The sequence below is a fragment of the Heloderma suspectum genome, chromosome 3, assembly GCF_057233095.1.
Source record: "Heloderma suspectum isolate Gila_16-S chromosome 3, 16-S_ref, whole genome shotgun sequence".
NCBI lineage: Eukaryota > Metazoa > Chordata > Lepidosauria > Squamata > Helodermatidae > Heloderma > Heloderma suspectum.
Window position 1 is genome coordinate 229,449,964 of NC_139460.1, and position 16,672 is coordinate 229,466,635.

Here is a 16,672-nt window from a genome sequence, read left to right on the forward strand (position 1 = left end):
AAATACTTTTAAATCAAACAATATTGTTGCACTGAGGGGAGACAAATCAACATTATAAATTAACTATCACTTTAGTATTCATTTTTGTATGGGATTTTTTTTGTTTAAACTACTTGCTCTACTTAAAGTTAATCTAAATTTTGAACCAAGGGTCTTTTTCAATTTAAATCTAGTAAAACTAATGCGGCAGTAGGTCTCATCATGCAAGAAGAACCATCTAGACTCTCATCGAAATGTTTGGAAAGCAGTTCAGATAAGTAGAAACAATAGGAGTGTTTGCATACATGCAGGACACTGAAACCCCACTGTTCTTGGAAACAAGAAAGGGGCTCCCAGTGCGGTATCAGAATGAAGGTCACAGAAAGGTTAGTGGATAGAAGATTTTGCATTTTATATTTGTTTTATATTTAACGTATGTTTAGTAAGAGGTTTCAGCTGCAGAGGAAAGAGAATGCTTAGAATAACAAGGGGGATTAAGAGCTAATGGAATTATACCGTGGAGTATAGACAGAAATAAGGTTGTTAAATGCTTGCAGGAACTTCTCATTCCACATGAACTCACACTCTTAGATCTTCTGGGGAAGCCCGTTGCAAGACCTTGCCACTTTTCAGAGTGATTGGCTGCTACAAGGGCAGGGCTTCCTCTGTTGTAGAGAGACAGCTGTGCTACTCCTTCCCCCTGGCAGGCTGGCCTGGCCCAATCCTTAGTCATCTAGAAGGCTTTTTCTTTCGTGAAGGCTTTTGGAATGGAAAACATTATAGAACACTTCTGTGTCTTGATAGTTTTACTGATCCTTGCTCTGTTTTACAGATCTTTAACCTGCCCGTTAAATAAATAGCAGCCTGGATCTAGAGAACCATTAAATCCATTCTTCAGGGATGGGACCATATCTTGGTGGTAGAGCACATGTTTTGCATGCAAAAGGACCCAGGTTCAGTCCCTGGCATATCCAGGATCAGGTAGCAGGTGATCTTCTGCCTAAGACCCTCTTAGAGAGCTGCTTTAACTCCAAGTAGACAATAATGCTAGATCGATAAACAGCCTGGCCTAGTATAAGACAGATTCGTATGTTAGTCCTGTGAGCCTGAGTGGGCTTTAGGTTCCCACCCACCCCAAACAGCAACTTCTCACCATTCCCACCATGGCAAACTGCTCTTGAATCTGAAGGACTTGCCAAAACAATTGGGGTATGGCATGTAGGCCTGCTATTTGAAGAAACAATCAAACCAAAAACCCTCTTGTATGAACCCAAGCAACACTTTGGATCCTGGCTAGTAAATTTTTTTTTTTTTTTAAAGCATAATACAACCCAATGTGGTTCAGTTATATATGAAGTGTTACGCTGGTGTTTGTTGTTCCACTCATCATACAGTGGATTCACACAGCTGAATGCCCTCCATGCTATCCCTTCTGAGGTTCAGAGATTCTCACTTTCAGAGACTGTGGGGAAACACGTACTGATTGTATGAATTTGGGAGAAAATAAGAAGAGCCATGTTGGATCAGACCTTTATATAAATCTACATTGTGATCCAACTTGGAATACGGTGCACAGTTCTGGTTACTGCATCTGATGTTGTAGAGCTGGCAAAGGTGCAGAAAGGGGCAACCAAACCATATCAAGCAGCTAGAACAGCTCACCTACAAGAAGATGATATGACAAGCCTTTTAAAGTTTAGAAACAAAGGCAAGTAAGTAGGAGAGGGGGGACATGATCGAGATATATAAAACTCCACATATTGTGGAGAAAGTGGAGAGAAAAACTTTCCCTCCCTCTCTCATAATACCAGAACCCAGGATGATCCAATGCTGCTGAATGGTGAGAGAGATATAAAGGCCAAAAGGAAGTACTCCTTCACACAGCACACAGTTGAACTATGGCATTCACAGCCACAAGATATGGGGATGGCCACCAACTTAGATGGCTTTGAAAGTGTATTAGTGAAATTCATGAGGATAAGGATAGCAAAGGCTAGTTGCTGAATGCTAGTTGTGGGGAAACATCAGTGAAAGAAGGATATTGCCTTCATGTCCTGCTTGTGGACATCCCAGAGGTAGCTGGTTGGCTACTGTGGGAAAGAGGATACTGGACTAGACAGGCCTTTGGACTGATCTAGCAGAGCTTTTTCCTATGTCCTTTATTTCTTACAAAAATCCCGTAACAACTGGCACTGTTTGTCATTTTGAGCAATTCCACTTGTTGCTAAACATGGCCTGCATAATGTATTAGGGAGACGGTCTAGAAACAATTATTTCTTAAAGCGAAAAAATTAATTAGCGACAGTCTAAGAGAAACCAAAAAAGGCCTAATGTAAGTGCTTTCACTGGCATGTTTGAACGTTGTAATACTGACGTTAAAAAGCTTAACTTTATCATATTCTTGAACCTCTTGCTTTTTGATATAATAGCCGAAACCTATTAATAACACAAAAACATTTCAAAAGGTCAAGCAGCAAACAACAAGATGAAAGGTGTTGTCAAGAGGCTTAGGTAATCATCTTAATACTCAGGGTATTCGCCAGGGCTGTTTAACTAATATGTGAGTTCACTTTTAATTTCAATATAGTGCCACATGAACAAAAAAAAGGCTATATTTTTTAAATTAATTACCATGTCAGCAGATATTAAGATGGCAAGAAAGACCACATCAATAATATATATGTAATTCAGGGAAAGGATTACAAGAAGAGCTATAAAAATCAATTTTTAGAGCTGGAAAAATAGCTCTCTCTAGTCTGAACGGTATTTCCATTCTATTGACAAAACCATGATCTTATCTGACACTGACATTCACCTAATGCAACGTTAGATATGTATAATGATATAAGTACTTGTCAATTCTGCTTCAATAAAACAGTACTCCCATTGTAACGGGTAAGGCTGCTATAAATGTGAATTGTTTCCCTGTAATAGAATGCTTATACTACACAAAGGCTTCAAAACCAAATGTGCAGTTCATAGGTTTGTAGGGAAGTGGTTCACTTACAAGACTGACTCCATGATTTCAAAGTACAAACCTGTGTGCTAAGACTATTCTGTGGCCCCACACTAGGAGCTCCAGTAGAAATAACTGGATAAGCAAGGTATGGAAACTTTGGATTTAGTGGCCAGTTAACTACTATTCCTATCTTTAAGACGCACACTTGTGGTATATTAATTTCAATGCTATGTCTCCAGCTCAGGATTAACAAATCAAAGTAGATGAGCAATATAATGATAATTACACCTTGATTAACTGTCTGATGCTTCACTTTTTTAGTGGTCTTTGGTGCAGGAATTAACATGCAACAACTATGCTTTTAATATTAATATGCAACAACTATACCTTTTCCCAACTATACACATGGCATAAATGTGCCAGGGAGCCATTTGCAGCTTCAGATGGTTGCATACAGACTGATAAAATCCACATTTGTGACCACCATCAGAAAGGTGTAAATCTGAACTTTCAAGAAATATAATACATTCCCCACTACTAGTGGGCAGGGGGAAAAAATCACAAAAGGAAATGTGTGGAAATTCTGTCTTCATGAGGTCAGATTCAATGTAGGTCTGCAAAGGTTTGCTACTACTGATCTGCCAGTGGTTTCAAGCTGAACAGATTCTGTGCCTGTGGGAGGCATACTATCTAGTTCAGTCCTAAACTACAAAAGCTGGGATCACTATTTTGGCTCAGATTTGGATTCTGAAGTGTGAAAATAAAATAAAATAAAATAAATAGATGCCCATCCAGAAACATAGTCACCTCACCCACCCACCTGCAAAAAAAACTGGTGCACACTTAGTTTTGTTGTTGTTGTTGTTATTAATTACATCTCTATACCATCCCATAGCTGAAGCTCTCTGGACGTTTTACAGAAGTTAAAACGTTAAATACAATATAAAAAGTTTAAAAGCCATTTACATAAAAGCACACAGACAATATGCACAAACAACATATAACTAAAAACAACTTTGAACAGTCTGTCATAACTAAAGACACATCCGGGAGCCCTTAAAATTCATTATGTGCTGTCAAATGCTTGGGAAAAGAGAATAATGGCACTGAAAAGATAATAATGTTGGTGCAGGTGGACCGCATCAGAGAGCTTGTTCCACAGATGGGGGGCCACCATTGAGAAGGCCCTCTCCCTCATTGCTGCCTTCTGAGCTTCCCTTGGAGAAGGCACTCGGAGGAGGACCTTAGATGCTGAACGTAGTGTATGGGTAGGTTTATTTTGGGAGAAGCGTGCCATCAGGTATTGTGATCCCAAGCTGTATAGAGCTTTATAGGTTAAAACCAGCACCTTGAATTGAGCTCACAGGCATATAGGCAACCAGTGCAAGCGGGCCATATGTGTGGACCTTCTAGTCCCAGTTAACAATCTGGCCGCTGCATTTTGCAAACGTTGCAGCTTCCAAACTGTCTTCAAAGGCAGCCCCACATAAAGCGCATTGCCGTAATCTAACTTGGAGGTTACCAGAGCATAGACAACTGAAACCAGGTTGTCTCTGTCCAGATAGGTGGTGGTTTATATGTAGGTGGTTTGGTTTTTGATTATTTATTATTAAGGTTATAAAGAGTGTGTTTTCATAAAAAGTACTGAAAATATTGTGCAAATAATTAAACCAACCGACAAAATATTTTATCAGAATAGCAACTGTGCTTTCCAAACAAACAGAAACCAAAATGCAGTCATCAATATTTCTTAACCTCCACAAGTCCTAAAAAAAGCCCTCTTGAAATATCTCGTTTCTATAGGATGGTGGAAAGCAGAGGTGTCAAACCTCAGGCCTGCAGGCCAAATCCACCCTGTCTGGGGTCCTAATCCAGCTGCCCGGAGTTCCCCAGATCACTGCCCCTCTTCCCTCCGACCACTGATCATCTGGTAGTTTCCTGACTTTTGCACTCTGCCCCCGAAAAGGTTGAAAGGCAGCAACAGCTTTAAGCTAAAATACGTTGGTATTTTTGGCCCTGCCCTTTTGAGCCTTTGGCCCCACCCACCACTGGAATGCAGCCCCTGAGAGCATCTCCAAGACTGAATTCAGCCCTTGGGCTGAAAGAGGTTCAACACTACGGGCAGAAAGAATAAAACAAAGGAGCTAGGCAGATCTCCCTGGGGAGGAAGTTCCAGAGAGGTGGCACAATGCTCCAACTCCACCCGCACACACACACACACACGTATAGTGGTCCTAGCAAGTAGATGAGGGGGCGCATTTGCATCTACATCACAGAGACAGATCTACATTGTGTAGTGTTGATGAATTTGTACATTTTAGATATGCATCCACACATACATCTTATCAATGCTGAGATCTAGCCGGCATCTAGCCAGAGGTATCTCTGAATGCAGAACTCTGTTCTAGCAAGAGTATCTGTGCAGGAAAGCCTGCTTCTGCCCTTCCTTGCTGGATCTGAGCAACAATGGCCTGCTTCAGGTGTCATGGCTAAATCATGGTTTGGCCGTTGGTACTGTGCCTTGGGCTCCCACATTCCCTCCGCCTTCTTCCCCTCATGTGCTTCAATTCCCTCTTTCATTTCCTGGTTTGTTATGACTATGGTTTGTCATTATGTCTGAATTGGGTTAACTATGGTTACTGGAAACCAAACTAGAATTGAAAGTTGCCATTTAGATACCATGTTTCTAATTCTGGTTTGGAGGTAAACTGTAATTTGAGGGCTCTAAGCCCTGCACTAGACCTCTTGAAACATAAATGTATGATCTATACAGTCCAGGAATGAGGAAAAAAATGCCCCCTTTTGTTCTAAAACCCCAGTGCATAATCCATTAAATAAATTCAGAGCAATGGCTTAATTATGCCTGTAGCGATGGAAGAACTAGGGAAAAAGAAATGTTAGACATCTTTTCTGATCACAAGAAAGTCTAGCATAAACTTTCAAATTAAGGTCACAGCCAACCAAGCCCTTTAAGTGGATGAAAACCTATGCAAGTAAATCTCTGTCTTTTGCACTGCTTTACAAACTGGGTGTGAAGATTCCCTGGCTGTGCATGGAGCTAATCACCTGAAGTTGTATCCAACTTCAGTGTAAAACTTCTACTGCTTGTGGAAACCCAATTTTCATCTTTGCACAAGTGTCAGATCCAAGCCATTGCACGAGCGCTTTCGGAACTCATTACTTCATTGCATTAGGCAACCACTAGCAAACATACAACCACTAACAGAACAACACCTCTTGTACTTTTTCCCACTTGTGTGACATTGGATAACACCCATGGCTCTTTAAATTGTGGCCTAGATTGTATTTCTCTATGTGCTGGATTCTGTTCTGTGTGTCTCTGTTATATGAATAACAAACATTCATTACTTTCTGACCAGTAGCATCAGGCACCTATAAAGCTGAATTAAGAAAAGGCGAAAACAGAGGGGAAGAGACAAAAAATAACCAGGCATTGACAAAATTAAAAGTTACGAGATAATGAGACCGCAGACTTACACTCTGAGGCATATGGTACAAACATATCTATTTTAGATCATGTATTTCCCCTGTAAAAGTAAGGGACCAGGAGAAAGGCAAAGGGGAGAAATGTTAATGGGACCAATGAATTTGATTAAAACTTACCATCTTATTTAATGTGATGAAAAATAGATCTATTTCTTAACATTCAAGAGATATCTGTAGATTCAGTCTCCTTGGTTAGAAGATAAAATACAATTGCCTACATTTTATATTTTTTGCCAAGAGAGTCTGCTTAGAATAGAAATTTTCATTAAAATAATCATATAAATAACAAGAATAAAGAAGTGTTTACAAACACTCCAAGTCCTCAAATTGCTGAAATGACCCAGATCTTTAACACAAGGTTTGCCTCTGCCTAGAAACGAAGTGGCTTTTCTTCAGTTCATTCAGCTGCTAGTTCTGGGAAAAGCCCAAAGAGAAACATTTAGATTGGAGGGGTCTTTGAGAAGATGTGACAGTTGACTGATGAGCATCCATAAAACGACAAAGAATTGCTGTGTGGAGCCTGTGCATCACATCGCCTCACCCTGGGAAAACTAATTGCTTTGAATTGTTCATAGTAACATTATTTTTCTGGCAATCATTTCTTTTGAATACTGAAAATGAGCATGAAACAGCTCCTTTGACTGGACATAAAAGTTAAATGTCCCAATGTTGATCAAATTAACTTCAGCTATGTGACAATGGACTATATTTGTGAGAAAATAATGAAGGTCACAAAGGGGGGCTTTATGCCAAGATTTCACAGTTGTAATGTAAAAAATGTTTCTGTTCAACTAGGCCAAGCTATGTTTCAAAGAGAAAAACAGAAGACGCTGTCACGTTCAGAAGAAGGAAACCCACCCCCGCCACCCGACCCCCAGCACAGTTTGGATATATTTAGGATTCGGAGATTGGCAAAAGAAGAATAACCTCTGCCTAATTTCTTATTATCCTGGTCGTTGCTATAATTTTAATCAAATGTTCAAAAAAGCACTGAATCCTTCAATTCCTGCTCGGTAAAAAAAATTGTCTTGGTTGAGTTTCTGCCCCCCCTCCATGATTCAAAGTAATGGATTCAGAGAAAATGTTAAAATGGTAAACAATTATTATGCAATTCACTGAAGAGTGAGCCATATATTTCAAAATTTGTAAATTCATGTGTCTCTCAAATTTTGTTAACAAATAGTTTGCTATGTGTTATATTAGAAGTATACGTATGGGATGTAACACAAATGGTTTCTGTGAGGGACTTCTGGATATCAGTGCAATTCTTTTTATAAAATTTTGAAACTGCTTTCAATCTTGTAAAGCTTTTTAAAAAATCACCTTAAAGAAAATGCTACATGTGTCTTAACAGTAGTAATGAATAGCTAATGAAACAATTTCATAATAACTTTTAACAATAATTAGAGCATGCTAGATACACTTGCTCCATTTTTCCCTTTGACGATTTTTATTCTGTTCAGCACCATCCTAGTCTTTGAGTCATCAACATTTTAACATTACCCCCCCCCCCCCCAATATTAGACTACTTGCAACACTTCGGGCACTATACAATTTGCAAATTATTTTGTAAGAGCAACTCTTTTAATCACACTTAAATTCGTCCTTTCAAAAAAGTCAATTTGCATTCATTTCTTTTTGTAAATAATTAAGATAGAATGCAGTCTACCATGGTCACTTCAATCTTGCATAAATAGCTGTAATTAACTGGTGTTCACACTGGCCAAGATGCATCCAGCAGGCAGGACTGTTTCACTTACTCCCACAGCGACTTAAATCAACTGTGAAAAGATGTTTCAGTTTCATTCAGTAAGGGTTTAGCTCATTAAACTCTTTTCCTTCTCAGTATTGTTCCTGAAGCTTGAACTGCATTGCTGTTAAATGCTCTTTAGCAGTTTAAAGGCTTTAGAGGAAAAGACTTATCAGCCTCTGATTTTAACAGCACTAAATCTGCATTATTAGGGCATGCAGATAAGGGGATTTAAAGGCTTGGCTTGAAACTTCTCTCTTCTATGTTTATCTGGCACTGCATCGCTCCTGTAGCTCAGCTGGAAATGTAGATCTATGAAGCTTTAAAGAGAGATTAAAAGCCAAGAAAAGAAGTACTTTCTTTCCTATAGATGCTCTCACTTTCCCCTTTCCTACTGTCTGAAGGAGTGATGGCAGACAATGGTCTAAGATGGTTCCCAAAACCTTCTGAATGGGGGCACTGTTGGTGGTAGCATTCATTCAAAGTGAGCTTCAGTGTATTGTCCTCCCCAATCAGCAGATCAGAATAGAGTTTGCTGGTGGCTGCCAAAAGGTTAGCAGTGCTGATGAAAGGGGTTTCCCATTATTCACTGCTCCTACAGAACTCCCCTTTTGTGCTGGGCAGCCCATCATTTCACTACGGAGGTCCGGATCTGTGGCTGGCTGCTTTCTCAAAATGAGCAATCTATGTGAATGCAAGCCCCACAGCGGTAGCACCACCTAAAATTGAGGGTTTTCTTTTCTAAAAGGCAGGAGAGCTGGGTCTGGTTTTGGCACTGTCACATTGCAATGATATACCACCATGACATCTTTGACCTACAAGTAACACTACTGCAACCACACAATCTCCTTACTCTTGCTAAGGCATTTATGTAGGGATCCAAAAGTCCCAAAAATCTAAAGAAAACACACAGCAAATATTAAAAAAATACACAGTGGTCCCTGAGAACACAACAACGAAGTGGTGGAAATAAATCCCAGATCAAAAAATAATTCTTTCCCCTTGAAGAATATTAACAAATTCACATAAGTAGTCTTAGCTGATCAGCAAATTATTGACATGACATTCCATAGAGTGGACTGGACAGAGGGTCAGTCGTGGTCCACCAGTGGACCACTGGCCAATTTCTAGTAGACCACCTAGTGCCTGCTGGTTGCTAGGATTTTTGCAAAGAATGCTGGCCCAGGTGGACTCTAATCTTATCCAGCAAAGCACTTATGTTCTTAAGCAAGAGTGCACCCTCATGATCACTTAACACAGATTAGTTACGCCTGAACTGTTGAGAGATCCTGAGTATTCTTGCTTTGTAAATTTAGCACACATTGGTAAGCCACAGGGACTGGTGGCCCACAGGGATTCAAAACAGAAAGAAAGAAAAAAGACCACATAAGACTGAAGTCAGACCACCCTTACATTAGATTAAAAAAAAAAAACTTATTGAATTGCTGGTTCAATAAAGCTGGCATTGAGATTAGCGGGGAAAGAGACCATTAGTAGTAGACTCCTTAACCAGCAAGGAGGGAAGAGATTGGGTCATACCAACCAAGAGAGTACACCAGAGCCCTCTACTAAATAACTTACGCAGACAAGCCAAGCCAGATGCCAATATTCTAAAATCCACATTTGTTCTCTGAGTGGCTTAGTAGCAACCTCCTCCATTTTGAGCAAAGAAAAGTGGATGTGAAAAAGCAAGAAGAGCTGGCCAGTAATAAAACAAGGAGTCTGCGTTGAATACTATGCTTTCTAGAAGGAAAGTTCATTGGGGGGTGGGGGGTGGGGGGTGGGGAGTAGGGTTTCCACTGAAGATACTTTGTTATCCATTAGTTTCAATGTACAATTATTCTATATGTTCTTGTTCTAAGCTGGCTATCAGATACAATTTGAACCTATGAGCTATACAACCGAATTCGCACTAATGCTGTGCTTCGAGTTATGCAAAAGTGACATGTTTAGTACTAGTTCAACTACAGGCCTTCCCCAACCTGGTGCCCCCCAGATGTTTGGGACTACAATTCCCATCATCCTTGACCACTGGACATGCTGGCTTGGGATGACAGGAGTTGACATCAAAAACATCTGGAGGGCAATAGGTTGGGGAAGGCTGCTCTCGATGGCCTTCAGCACATCAGAAGTCCCATCTTCTGATGAAATGGGAACAGTAGAGGGTAGTGATGTTAAAACAGTAAAGAGGAGAAAGTGCTTAGTTTATTAGAAGTGTTGTACAGAAGACAGATTAAAATATTTTGAAACTGTTTACGATAATACAAGATACTGACTTAATTCCACATCTATCAACTTCTGAAAGTTTTCTATACGTTTAATGGGGTTTCCAGGGAAATTATATGAGTAAGCCATTAGAGCAGAGGTAGGCAACACGGTAGCTGTGGGCAACAATGCACCTCCAGGCACCTTTCTTGGCACCCGCCAAAGTGCCCTACCCTTCTCACTTCTTTTAAAAAATCATTTTCTTACTAGCAGCTGAGACTGCTGTAAAAGAGGTTTCTGTTGGTGCCAAAAACTGTGGGTTCAAATGAGTTGTTCAGTGTGTTGGGGCTCAGACCCCACCTCTGCCTTGCACTCAGCATTTTGGACAGGTTACCTGTCCTTTACCATGCTTCCCATGGCAGCCATTTTGTGCTGATGCCCAGGACAGGTGCTCAAATTGCCAAATGTGGCCATGGCCCCAAAAGGTTTCCTACCCTTGGGTTAGTGGATTGCAGGAACAATACAAATATGCTGTTTATGACGGGTTTTCTAGCAACAAGTCCCTCAGTTCATTGGCTTTCAGGAAACAGTAAAAGGCCCATCTGATTATTCATTTATGCATATGACCAGATCTCTAGAATTTCTACAGTTTGCAATTTTAAGCTTCTCTTTCTTTTTTAATTGTGCTAATTCATTATCTCTACTTGTAGTCCTTGGAGACTGGCTGCATTAAAAAAAATCACAACAATAATCTTTTCATATCCAGAACACAATGCAAAATGCAGGTCAATAAATGAAGCTAAGAGAGTCTACTACCTACCTGTCAAGTACATAACCAAGGGCCTTATGCCTTATTCCTGAGTAAACCGATGGGCTTGTTTCCCAAGCAACTAAATTGGAAGCATCATGGAAAAGATGAATGTTTACCAAGTCAAAGACACTGTGACAAAAGGAAGAAAAGACTAACTCAGAATAAAATAAAGATAAATAGCAATGAAGAAAGCATTCAGTCTTACATCACAACAATCTGAGTCATCCCAGATTAGGATAATCTATTTTTAAGACTTATGTTAAAAAAGTGTTGAATGTACTTGAAATAAGCATGGATCCAGCTCTGTGACTACATGCACGCTGTATATACAGAACTCCAGGAGCGTTTCCATTTTTATATCAGTTTAAAATCCTGTACATTTAGTATTACAGTCTTAATAACATCAAACATTATCAAATATTACATTGCATTTGGAAATAAATCCTAAAATGATTTATGCGCCTATAAAGGAAGGAGTTCCCCCGACCCCCTTTTTTAAAGGAAACAATAAATACATCTGTAACAAAATATCATTGGGAATGGAAAAGGTGTAAGTTAATGTTTCCTTATTCCTTATCCTGGGAATAAGACAGATTTCATCATTATCTAAAAGGCTGCTTCTCAAGTTACATTTGAAAGACACGGATGAATCTTTAGGAGCCAGAAATACTAGAAGTATCTGAAGCATATCACATGTTTCAGGAAGTACATGCAACATCACAAATGGTTTCAAGAATTTTAGCCTCCACACATCTTTTCTCTGACATAGTCAAATGTAATATACTTGAAACACTGGTTGGAGCCTTTGTCTCAAACTCTCTCAGAGTACAAATGTTTCCAAGATTTGGGGGAAGGAGCAAACATAATATCCATCTCTGATTCAATTTTTGGTAAGGCAGAGACTATATGGGTAGGTGGTTCCGAGGTCCAGGAATTGGGGTGTTTGCCTGTTCTGGATGGGGTCGCACTCCCTTTGAAGGAGCAGTTATGTAGTTTGGGTGTGGTCCTGATCCATCCTTGTCCCTGGAGGCCTAGGTGACCCCGGTGACCCACAGCGCCCATTGACAACTTCTGTTGGTGTGCCGACTACACCTGTTCCTAGTTAGGGGTAGTCTAGTCACAGTGATCCATGCACTGGTAACCTCATGATTAGACTACTGTAATGCACTCTATGTTGGACTGCCCTTGAGCCCAGTGGGACTGCTCTTGAGCCCGGAAGCTGCAGCTAGGATGCTCAGGGGAGCACCTAGTAATACATATATTACAACCACATCAAAAGAACTGCATTGACGGCCTATTAGCTGCTGAGCTGTGCTTAAGGTTTTGTTGCTGACATTCAAAGCCCTAAACCACTCAGGACCAGGATAACAAGGTGACCGTCTCCCTCTATATATAAACCAACCCAACCTGAGATCTTCTGTGGAGGCCTTTTTGGTCATTCCACGACTAAAAGCATGTCATCCGGTAATGGTACATAAGTAGGCCTTCTTGGTAATGGCACCCACCCTCTGGAACACTCTCCCACATGTGGTCCAAGAGGAGGAAACTGTGGAGAGCTTTAGGAGCCTCTTGAAGGTCCATCTAGTTACACAAGCATTTCCTGACTTGTAATGGCTCTGCTCTGTTTTACTGTTCATGTAAACTTTTAATGTGTTCATTATTTTATGCTGTTTTTATATTAGCTTTTATATTGTATTTTTTAAATGTAAATAGCTTAGAGATCTTAGGATATCAAGCAGTACACAAGTAGCTTAAATAATAAATAAAGTTGCATATAAAGGGTAATTTTTTTAGACTGACCCAGTTTGGATGTACTAAATCTTGGCTAGGTTAGCAAAACTATGGTTTGTTTGTACATCCAAACCCAATCTGGCTCACTAAACATGGTTTGTTTGTAGCTGGCAACCAGGATTTGAAACCATGGTTTGAAGCTCATTCGTGAAACTCCATTTGTGCTAACTGTAGTTTACCATTACACTGAGGGGCAGACTAAATATTGATGTTTCAATGAGCTATTATAAGGCACAAAACGAAACTGTATATCTATAAGTGATGTACTGATTAGAGCGTTGGACAGGAACCTGAGAGATCCGGATTCTAGTCTCCACTCGGCCATGAAGCTCACTGGATGATGTTGGGCAAGTCACTGACTCTCAGCCTAACCAAGGTTGTTGTGAGGATAAAATGGAGAGGAGGAGGACCACTTAAGCCACCTTGGAATTCTTGCGAGATGGAGAAAGGCAGGATATGAATGCAACACAAATTAAAAAATTAAAAGTATTGCAGACATTGAGATCCACTGATTGAACTTTTACTTCCTATGCAAAAGTAGCTTTTTAAAAAGTACGTAAAACAGCTTAGATGACTGTCCCTTACGGGCAAATAAAACTTTCATGATTCACTGGAAATGGTACATCACATATTTAAAACATGCCATCTGCAAATTCAAATTCTTTGTGAATAAAATGCATAATATATAAACTTTATTTTGCAAGTGACATGAAATTGTGCAAAAGCTGTTGGATAACTTATTACTTCTACAATAACTATGCACTAGGTAGGCTGCTGGTTTGCAATTCAATACACAATAGTGTATATGTGTACAATATAGGATATATAGGACGAATGGATACTATATTCCTTGCTGTCTTTTAACGTTTTGATATTTTACACAATTTTAATATTATTGATGATTTAATTATATTTTAACTTTTGTATACGTCTATTTATACTTCTATTTATAGGTTTTAATTGTACACATTTTAATGCTGTAAAGCCGCCTTGTGTCCCAGTATTGGGAAAAAGGCGGAATATTAATAATAATAATAATAATAATAATAATAATAATGTGTGTGTGTGTATCTATCTATCTATCTATCTATATTTAAAAAAACCACTTCTATAGTACATACCAGTCAGTAATACACCACCTTGTTCGTATGAATCCTTTTCTGGACCATTTACACTGAAAAGTAAAACAAAGCCCAATATAAGCACATTAAAATACGGAAAACAGAAGGAGATGAGCCTGCTGGTATGTTATAGAAAAAATTATACTTTAACACTTTAATTGAGAACAGCAAGAAAACAAAAACAAAAAAACTACCACACCAGCAAGGTTCAATACAGTGATGTAGTTATGATTACAGGTAAAGCTATGGGTAATCCAGGTAATCTTACCTGGGCAAGAATGTGTTCCCCAAGCCTGTATTTTCCTAGATAATGTCAATGTGAGGCCAGAAATAGCATGCGTGGGTAGAACTGCCAAGTGGGAGTACAGTGCTTAACAACATCCCGCTGGATATTTCCACAGCCCATCTCCAGGCTTTATGACCTCAGAGCCCAACTGGGGAAATAATGAACATCTGGGGAACACCTTGCCTCCAGAACCCTCATACCCTATTCAAGTTGCTAGGGGAAACAATGGTGGTTTGCCACTGAATTTCGGTGGTAAACCTCTCCATGGTGCTAAAAGTGCCACTTTGGTTAAAAAAAATCACTTCTTTTTGCCACTGAAAAGTTCAGCAGCATGGCAAAGGTGGTGCATGCGGCCCATAGGATGCATGTTGCCCCCCCCCCCCGATTTACAAGGAAGAATCAGCAGATGCAGGAAGTTTTAATTAGCCAATGATTAACCTCAGCAAATGGTCACAGGCCATTTCCTCCTCCTGGTCAGGCCTATTTCTGGTCTCAGAGTCCATCTGGGATAAGAATGAATGCACTAAAGACCATCAGGGGGCTGTATTTACAGGGTAGAAACAGTGTGTGCCAGAAGAATTAAGCAGCCACGAATTTTCTCTTGCAAATGCCCACCACCACAGTCATATTTATTTCTGGTCTCAGAGCCCAGCCAAGGAAAGAAAGCAGCTGGAGGTGGGATTTGCAGGAGAAACTGCAGCAAGGGTTAAGTACCCACTGATTCCTCCTCCCTCAAGCTTTGTATTAGTATTATGAGGAAAACTCAGTTACCACCTTGAAAAATGTTTTTCTGCCCTAAGTTCTTTTGAAAATCACTAGCACCTAAATTAGCTGCAATCCTAGAAACACTTTCTGGGGAGTACGTTGCAAAGTGTTCAGTGGGACTTAATTTCAATTACCCATGTATAGGATTAGACTATAGCAGGTGTGGGCAACTTATGGCCATCCAGATGGATTGGCCTACAACCTCCCATCATCCCACACCACTGGCTATGATGGCTAGGGCTATTGGGAGTTGTAGGCCAAAACATCTGGAGAGCCACAAATGGCCTACCCCTAGACTATAGGATCCATTTGATCATTTTCACATGGGACGTAACAGTGACTAAATCAGGTGTTTAACCCTTCCTACAGATTTTTTCCTGTAAAAATCACTGAGCGGTGTTCCTGTAGATGATCTATTCAAATGAAATAGTTGGAAGCAATGCCTTGTGGACAAGTGCCTTACAGCAACCTGATGCTTTTGTTTAATCACCTAAACTTCTGTAATTCTTTAGAAAATATTTATATTTGTTGGCAGAAAAATCTGAAACTGAGATAATGTTTGCATATATCATGACATTGCATCTCACAGTCACACTGAATTGCTGTCAATCATGAACAAATGTCCTCCATTGTAAATTTTCCTAAATTATGAAGCAGCAACTATACTGGGAAAACAGAAGTGAGCTAGGCCATTCTTTTTCCATTGGGCGCAACTAGCCAAGACATCTACAGCGTGACATTCCATTCATCAAAGGAAGAAATGTTCTGTTCCACTAACAAATCAACTCATGACAAGCCATTGTAGCGTTGGCATAGAAAAAGGATTCTTCTCCATGTTTGGGAAAGGTGATCACAAAGTTATTCCAGTGGTGACAACACTGAAATTTGGGATGCCACTTAGGAAGAGGTTTTTTTTTTAAGGTATCTTGCCTAGCTCTTTAGACCTCTTTAGAAGTACAGAACTTCTTTCAGCCTGAAACTCTTGGGGACTTAATTCCAGTGGTGGAGGTGGAGCTGAAGGCAAAAGGGGCAGGGCCAACCCCCCCAAAATATCAATTTGTTTTAGCTTAAAGCTCTTACTGCCAGCAACCAAGCCTTAGGAGAGGCATTTCAACCTTTTAGGCTGGGGGAAAAACTGCCAAAGCCAGGAAATCAACAAATGATCGGGGTGAGGCGAAAGGGGGTCTGCTCACTCCTGCGGTAAACTGGTGGCTTCCAACCACTAAGATATACAACAAACCATCAAAACATAAATATAACAGTAATCACTAAGGCTTGGACTCAGAGGAGTACAAGCTGAACTGTGCTTGCACAATGGGGCTTTCCTGCCTCTTCATTCCTACTAAACTATCTTGTGCCCATCAAAAAGCCACTCTTGAGTCAGGAGACCCTATTAACAGTATAGGATGTGGCAATGAAGCGGGGGGACTACCACTGGAAGGGGAAATTGGTGGAAATCGAGGATTCCCGTCTCCTCCATTCACAAGAAGAAGTGCGC

The 16,672-nt window shown here is 40.1% G+C and overlaps 1 protein-coding gene across 7 annotated transcripts in view; it reads right to left on the reverse strand.

Moving 5' to 3' along the window:
• INPP5A (inositol polyphosphate-5-phosphatase A) overlaps positions 1-16,672 on the reverse strand; it is a 331,577-nt gene that overhangs the window by 116,935 nt on the left and 197,970 nt on the right. For 5 of the 7 annotated variants that reach the window (XR_014789433.1, XM_084845927.1, XM_084845926.1 and 2 more), the window contains exons 7-8: positions 14,124-14,176; positions 11,221-11,340 (exon numbers count right to left, since the gene is read on the reverse strand). Coding sequence is in view for 6 of the 7 variants with exons in the window: in XM_084845927.1 (XP_084702053.1) it covers positions 11,221-11,340; positions 14,124-14,176 (173 nt within the window). In the remaining variant the exon portion in view is untranslated. The remainder of the gene's footprint in view (positions 1-11,220; positions 11,341-14,123; positions 14,177-16,672) is intronic. The other 2 variants (XM_084845928.1, XM_084845924.1) reach the window with 1 other exon arrangement.